This window comes from Agrilus planipennis, unplaced genomic scaffold (assembly GCF_000699045.2).
Source record: "Agrilus planipennis isolate EAB-ADULT unplaced genomic scaffold, Apla_2.0 scaffold62, whole genome shotgun sequence".
Lineage (NCBI taxonomy): Eukaryota > Metazoa > Arthropoda > Insecta > Coleoptera > Buprestidae > Agrilus > Agrilus planipennis.
In genome coordinates, this window is record NW_020438875.1 from 1,278,202 (window position 1) to 1,286,564 (window position 8,363).

General features: G+C 32.8%; 1 protein-coding gene across 1 annotated transcript; it reads right to left on the bottom strand.

Moving 5' to 3' along the window:
• Positions 1-4,119: 4,119 nt before the first annotated feature.
• LOC108734501 lies at positions 4,120-6,765 on the bottom strand. The gene is made up of 2 exons (XM_018466089.1): positions 6,399-6,765; positions 4,120-4,481 (listed from the first exon to the last, which is right to left on the bottom strand). Exons 1-2 carry the CDS (start codon positions 6,763-6,765, stop codon positions 4,120-4,122), a joined length of 729 nt encoding a protein of 242 aa, XP_018321591.1.
• Between the last annotated feature and the right edge of the window lie 1,598 nt (positions 6,766-8,363).

Here is an 8,363-nt window from a genome sequence, read left to right on the forward strand (position 1 = left end):
GCTCGCTACAATATTATGGTTAGTATAATATAAGTTAATTTATTTACATATACAGATAGGTTTACTTATTCTGTTTTCAGTTTCATTAACAAACTTTTGTAAGAGATAACCAAATTCGTAAGTCGTTAAAAAATTAACATTTCCGTTGTACTTTTTCGTTTTCCACGTCTGCATAATTACCTATATATTCCATCACACGTAGACAATTCGCTTTCTATACTATTTTTATATCCAATGATTCAATAATTATAAATTTTAATTACTAACCATTTAAATAGATATCCACATTCATTATCTTTAGCGCTAAATCGTACCTGCAAGGCAATGTGTACTTGAATAAATAAATGTATTATTTTATTATATTATCATATTATCTCCATATCTGAAAAAAAATAAACTGTTGTGACTTTTATTGCCTAATTTAAAATACATTTTGCTGCGGAAAATGGTTAAAATACTGTGAAAATTATTTATACCTATAAGATTATTTGAATGCATATTTGATTAGATTTTTTCTAACCTGACCAATGATCATAAAAATTCTCATGCTCGAGGATATGGCTGGAAGTAATATTTTAGGTCAAAAAGAATTTGCTATAGATGTATACCCGTTACCTTTATTACATTCTTGTAGGGAAAGTAAAAAACTAAAATAGCTAGTATTCGTTTATGTTAAAATAATGTTATTTATTCCATAAAGTGACACGTTTTACTTATTTTGTAGACACTGCACCTCATATCCATTCGTATGACTACACTTGTTGTTATTTTTATTTAAATGTTATTATAATAAGTTAAAAATTAACTTCCAACATCGATTATAGTAGCTGTAAGAGATGCACATCTCTGGAAAAGTCTTTCTGATTGCTTTAAATGACCACAATACGGTTAATCTTTTGAAAAGTATTTGTTTTCAGTTCGATTTCGTCCTTTGCATTATTTACTCACTGTGTGATTTAGACATTTAATTTCGTATTAAATTTAATGGAATTGGAATTAAACAATGCAGTGCAAAATCAAATATCTTTTAAAACTTAAAAGACCTAATTCTTAATTAACCAATGAATGTTTGACATTGACCGCTTCTGTACTTTGGGAAATAAAGAGTAGAGCATCTACCTTTTACCTATATTTTTTGAGAAATTAAGTGGTATAGAAATTTAAAAAAAAACCTTATCATTATCATCGTCATCATCAGTCCTAAGACTGGTTGGATACGCACCTCTACTTTTTCCTATCTTGAGCTAATCTCCACATTTCCCTAAAATAACTATAGAACATCCCACATATGTAACTATTAATAAACAGTAATCTAATCTAGGACTACCTCTACTCCTTTTTACCCCTAATTCTGTTTCTAATATGTCCGTAACTAGCCCTTCATGCCTGAAAAGGTGTCCTACCAGCCTATCTTGCTTATGTCTTATTGACTTCTATAGCGACTTTTGTTCTTATATTGCTTCTATAATTCCTCCTCATTTCTACGTTGTCTATCCAGATATTCTCATTCGTCTGTAACACCATATTTTGAACGCTTTCAACCTTTTCTTTTCCACCGCGCCCACCGTCTGTCTATGTTTCGCACCCATACGAAGCCGCTCTCAAGCACACCTTCGACAATCTTTTTCTAAATTTATCATTTCCGAGCATAGAAGTGACGCAGAGAAGAACGTATACAAGAGCTGTTTACTTAATAATATATCTTTTAACTCTTATATTAGCTTTGTTTTCTGTAAAAATATACAGGGCATTGCATATATACCATAAATATTTTTGTGTGCCGATGGTTTGATATATAACGAATATTAAACTTGCAATCTGCTTTGAAGAAGCCTTATGCAATAAAGTAGGTGTTTATTATCCCAATAACAACGTGTCTTTTTCCCCAATGTGGCTTTGATTTTTTTAATTATATCTTAAAAAGCGAAATTGAAAGATTATGTATTTACTGATTCAGTTGACATGTATTATTAATTGTATGAGTACATATACATATCTATTTGAAAGATTTGTATAACCCGAAATAGTATCACACATTGAGAAATATGAAACGGCGATTAACAAAAGTGATGATGGTACTCTTGGATAAACACCTACAACTCGTCTTGCTTGTTCCACGTGATGTTTGTTAATTGCTAAGTACACAAAAGTGGAAGCAAGCCGAAGCTACAAACAAAAGTCTTTTCTTTCTCACAAGTGAAACTTTCACTAGGATATAGCACGAAGGCCGCGGTTTCGTCGTCCCATTTTCTCTGATGTTTATTCACTAATGTCGTTACTGAGATGTTTCCATGGCATCTATTCATTCTTCACGCCACGTTCGTCGTAACGACCTATGCGGTAGTAGGTCTGTACATTCCGCCGTTGGAGGTGACTAGAAAATTATCGTACAATCAACTTACGGAACTTGAACTTGGTACAGTAATGAATACAAACAAATTGGGAACATGTAATTCTCATTATTTATGTCTAATTACAAAATTAGGGAAACTAAATACATGTTTGAATTTCCGATATGGATACAGATAGCGTATAGACCTACTGTTTTACGGACCCGTACTGAGATATTTTAAAAGGCTAATCAAGTGAAAATTTTCTCTTTTTAAATGACCTATCACGTTGAACCTACTTCAGTACTATTTCAGTATGGCATTTCTCGTGCAAATTAAAATGTGCTTTCACTGATTCATCGTTTTAACGCGATTATAACCACAGAAAAAGTAGAATAGAGTAACCAAGTCCTACGCAGTCTTGCAAGTGGCGTTGGGATATGCGTAACGTTTAATGATGCATGGGATATGAAGACAATTGAATTTGATATATCTAAGATTTGACAGAAGTGTACTGATCTAAACAATATAGAAGAAGAAATGTGTCTTCAATTTTTGTAATAAATTAATGCACGAGAGCTCCGATAAACCGCCGCAACTGCTATGTCCCTGCATTTTAAATCTGTAATATGTTGTGGGTTATCTCTAAGAGATAGACGTATACCATTCCGGACTTTTTTGTAGACCTTTCTAAGGTGTACAATACTGTAGTATATTATTTTGATCTATCTCGTAGGGTTCAGCCAGCGTTTGCAATGTAAGCGCAAAAAAATGTGTTTTTTGACATCACATTACAAACCTCTAAAATTATCAGTGTTTCTCTACTATATTATGCATGTATTATACATATAAACCTTCCTCTTGAATTAATCTATTAACAAAAACCGCATTAAAATCCATGGCGTAGTTTTAAAGATCTAAACATACATAGGGACAGACAGCGGGAAGCGATTTTGTTTTATATTAAGTAGTGAAGTAGTGATCGTTCTATTGGTAGAAATAAATGGTATATGAAAGGAAAGTATAATTTCTTTTGTACTGTTAAAATGCTCGGAATGTACAACTTAATTTTGATCTTTAACGTCTCCAATACATTAACAGGTGGGGTTAAAAATTTTGTATGTATTCAGTTAGATGCATTTTAAAGCAGAAATACGTTACTGTAACTTCAGCTTTTTTTAAAGCAACCTTCTTAAAAATACATTCATTTGAAACGCTGATCACAAGGAGACGAAAGTTGTTTCAAACGTTTTTATAGGGATATAATAATTGTCCTATTTTTGGTCGATAATTATAATTGAATCTAAAATCCCGTAGGTACATATTTCATTAGGTGTAACAATTTAGATTAATTGCTTCTCTATTTTATTCCAAATTCAAATTTGTACCAACTACAAAGCATACCTTGAGGCAACAGAATTGCATCAATGCCAACATTTTGTAAGATTTATTAATAATTATGTTTCTGTCTATACTTTAATATATATGTTTACTTAATAGCATCTTTGAATAATATTTTATTATAATCTCTTCTTCCACCCAAAAGTACAAGTCAATAAAATTTATTTCATTTACTACATGGTATTAACCCTTTATCAAGAAAACCAGTCCAACCGTAACTTAATATTGAATAAGTGTAAAGCACGAGAAAGCAATTCATGTTATTCCTTCATATTTTACCTGTTTCCATCAACAGAAACTTTAATATAATGTTAAAAAGCTTTTGGGCTACTAGATACCAGGAGCCTCAATAGTTACTAGCCAATAAACATTTTTAAATAAAAACCAGTTAAGGTGTAATTATTGGATACTGATTTTCTTGTAAACTCGATGGCGTATGGGCTCTATAAACAATTTCATGGTTTGATGGAATCAGCAAGCTTCTTCCCCATCCTCCACCAGAACCGTATCCACCACCACCTCCACCACCCCCGAGATCGGCAGTATAAACTATATGTTGCGTTTCTCCCCCTGACATCATCTTCTTCATCATGGTTACACCGCACATCATCATTGCCATTTTTGCTAAGACCAAAGCAATTACCGCCACCATTGCTGTTTTTCCAGTCATCATGCCTTGTGCCATCATGGTGGCTGCCATTGCCACCAAAGCCATCTTACCTCCTCCACCTCCTCCTTTCTTTTTTCGACCTAAAAGAAAGTTCAGAAAATTTAATTAGATTTAAGAAGTTTCCCCTGATATATGGACGATTTTGGTAGTTTTTACAATGATATCAAAAATTTCGTTTATATAGACACAACTTAATTTCTATTAGGTATTTCTTAAAAGACTGTTATTAAAGTTTAGAAAACTAATATCTATTTTAATGAACTTTGAGTTTAACGGATATACCTAATCATACGTTTATCCGCATACGTATTAAAGGAAGAGATAAATTATTTTTTGGTATTATCAGCATGTAGGTATATTCTGTTGCATTAGCTTAATAAAGTTGTACTTATTCATGTTTTGTTAATTATAACAAATTTAAACAGTTGAAATTATCATTTGTTCTCAATGTGAAGTTCATAAATTGCATCTTACAAGCTTTACGCCAACTGCGCAAGTAAACTGTGTTAAATATTGTTCCGCTCTTTCATGCATTTTCTAGGTCTGCTAATTATTATTAAAATTATACAACATATTATAAGAAGATATTACAAGAAGAACCACCCAGCTATGTCGATAATTATTTTGGTTGACCTCAGCTCGTGCTGCAACGTTTAATTAATTTAAATTGCTGAAATGTATCGATGTTGACAGATACAACAAATGGATTATTTTAAAGTAAAATAGACTTATTGATACTAAATAGATCAAAAGAATGCGTAATTCAATGTAAACAATGGGACATGAGAGGCCAGAAGAAGTGAATCCATCGGCACAACAGTTTATGTCCAAGAAACTCGGTCAACCTACTTTTATAAGTCATCGCATCAACGGAGCACTTGATAAAAAGAAAAGAATTAAGCCGATAGTTCATCAACTTATACCTGTATACATTGTTGTATCGAAAGGCAGGTCACGGGTGGTATATAAATTTTTGAATATTGATGTACCATTATTTGAATTTAATCAATTATCAGTTACATATTAAAGAGAGCATTTACTTTTGATCAACTTAGTGATGTGAGATTTGATTAGAATCCAATGATTAATCAACTTTGAAATCACCCGTTTACTTTGTCATCCTCTATATTTATTATGTGATAGGCACATCAAATAATATCTACCAGACATAACGTTTATTATGGTATAGTAACTTTCCATATTTAGCATACTGTCATGAAAATTGAAACAAAATATGGGAAAATCTGTTTCAAAATTATTTAATATTGAAAAACCAGATTCCTGAATCAAAGAGTGTAAGAAAAATTCACAAAATCATTCCGCTTTAGTTGAATTGTGATTTCTAAATTAAATACAGTGTAAACTCTATATAACGACACTTAAGGGACTGAACATTTTTCGGCGTTATAAAGAGTGGTCGTTAAATGGAGAGAAATGAAAGATATTATTTCACTATTCTACAATAATATGCATTTACCAATATACTACACATTTTGCACACGAACATTATTATTTGTAATTTGCGTATAGCCTGTTATCTTCGTCTGATGTTTTTTGCTGCTCCAATATTTTGATTGTATTTTGTTACGTATCTTACTCATATCTTGAGATACTGCTGGATCAATTTGATTATATAAAAAGTATTTTTTTAATAGTTTCGCTGCATCAAGTGCTTGTTTGATGCTTGGTGGAGGGACAGGATCGTCTTCTTCAACAACGTACACAGCTGCAGTTCTTATCTATTTCGGCAACTTAGAAAGTACTGCTTAATGATTTATAATGCCGCATTGTTGTCGTTAAATAGAGTGAGCGTGACGCTATATAGAGTGTAATATTGTATAGAAAATAATGTAAACCAACCAAAGTCAAGCAATTTCGACGTTTTAAACAGGTTGTCGTTAAATCGAGTGACGTTATAAAGAGTTTACACTTATTTAGAAATTTCAATTTTTTTTTTTCGATTGGATTAAAATGAAACTAAATCAGAACAGTACTACCTTCAATAACATCTGCGAGGTGAAGTCTAAGAGATCTTGATTCAAAGTACTCTTCGGCTTTTCTGTAAAGTAATTCTGTCAATTTTTCATCCCTTTTTTCCATATTGGTTGGTAAATCTTCGTCAATATGATTAGCAACATATTCGGGATCCCTCTCGATTTCCATCCAATTTCCTAGCCGGAACGACTCATGACTCATTACCGTTTGATTCAAGATATCCAAAAGCTCTTCCTTGATGCATACCATTGAATAATCTTTCCCAATGCATTTTCTAACTCTATGAACAATATGCACATCTCCTGCGGCGATTCCAAACTCAGTCATCAACAAAGAGATCACAACAAGTTGAACTGTTGGAACTGCCATGATGCTAACTAAGGTATCAAGATCACCAGCAACACTTAAAGACATAAAAGAAAATGCAGCGGGTGATGGTGTTATATAAAAGTGCATGCACAACGGCGCGTAAAGATGCACATGCTCGAATAATACCCTTCGAAATTGTGACGCTGTTACTAGGTCGCTAATTATTATTTAACTGCTTCCATAGTGGTCTTTACATGGATGGGTGTGCAGCAGCATCCAATTTCAACCACAAGGAGCGATGCTATTGCACATTTAAAGAACATTGTGTTATGGTTATGCAACCTTATTATTAGATAAAACATATAATTTAGGAGATCATGAAATACAAATGTTCCAATTAATATTGTAGTGCACGCATGTATATATTCGATAATCTTGTTACCTAACCAACAATTTTTCTTGTACTCATTTCTAATCTATCAATAAGAAGTAGGCGAGGTGGCTTGGTACTACACTTTCTGAGGCATGAAAGGTTGACAAGAGCCTTATTAGAAGCAGAAACAGAAGTTAAAAGGGGTATAGGTTGACCTACATTAGATTGCTGTTTACAAATAGTTAACTATGCAGGATGTTTTAGCTTTAAGAAGATATGAAGATTTGCTCAAGATAGGAAATAATGGAGGTGTGTTTCCAACCAGTCCTAAGACTGACGAACCTATGATAATGATGATTTGAAATCGCAAAATAAAATCAAAGACTTGATAAAATACAATCTGTTGACACATTAAGTTTAAACATCATTCGATGAAGGCGTGATGGAATGGTTAATAAAATAGTTACATACGCTTTTAGAGCAGAGGATAGCGCAGGGTCGTGTCGCCTTTAATAAAAAGAAGTCACTTCTATGCTCGCGGTTAATTTAGAAATTCGAAAAAGGTTTTTAAAGGTATATGTTTGGAGCACGGTATTGTACGGGTGCGAAACATGGACGGTGGGCGCGGCGGAAAAGAAAAGGTTAGATGAGTTCGAAATGTGGTGTTATAGGCGGATGATGAGGATATCATGGGTAGAAAAGGTTAGAAATGAAGAGGTATTGGAAAGAATAGGAGAACAGAGGACTCTATGGAAGTCAATAAAAAATAGGCGAGATAGGTTGGTAGGACACCTTCTNCACCGTTCGTAACATAGGTACCATTGCCAAATTTTGGCTTCATTGGTTATCGCAAAAATGATTTTTAATCGAACAAAATAGTTAATGCTAATTCCGTTTTATAATGAAACTGTCGCAAAAAATGCTGGATTTCTAATGATAACGCAATTTGTTTATATTTACATACACGAAATTTTGATTGAGTAATTTCAATTTATTTCGTTACTAAATTAGAATATAGGTTACAATGTTGGAAGACTTTTCCTAAATTAAGTTTTGCTGTTGGTTCTGCTTGGCACCCAATTACCCCTAATTATAGACGTTCAAATACGATGGAACCCTGAAGTCAAGTAGAAGTAAATATTTCTATGAATTTATTGTTCAACAGAACGATGTTCTCACATGTTCACAAAATGGGTAATTGTCCAGAATTGGTGCTCCAGACCAAAAACGTTCCAAATTTTTTTTCATCGATTTCTGGCCATTTCTGAAGGTTTAATGATTATAT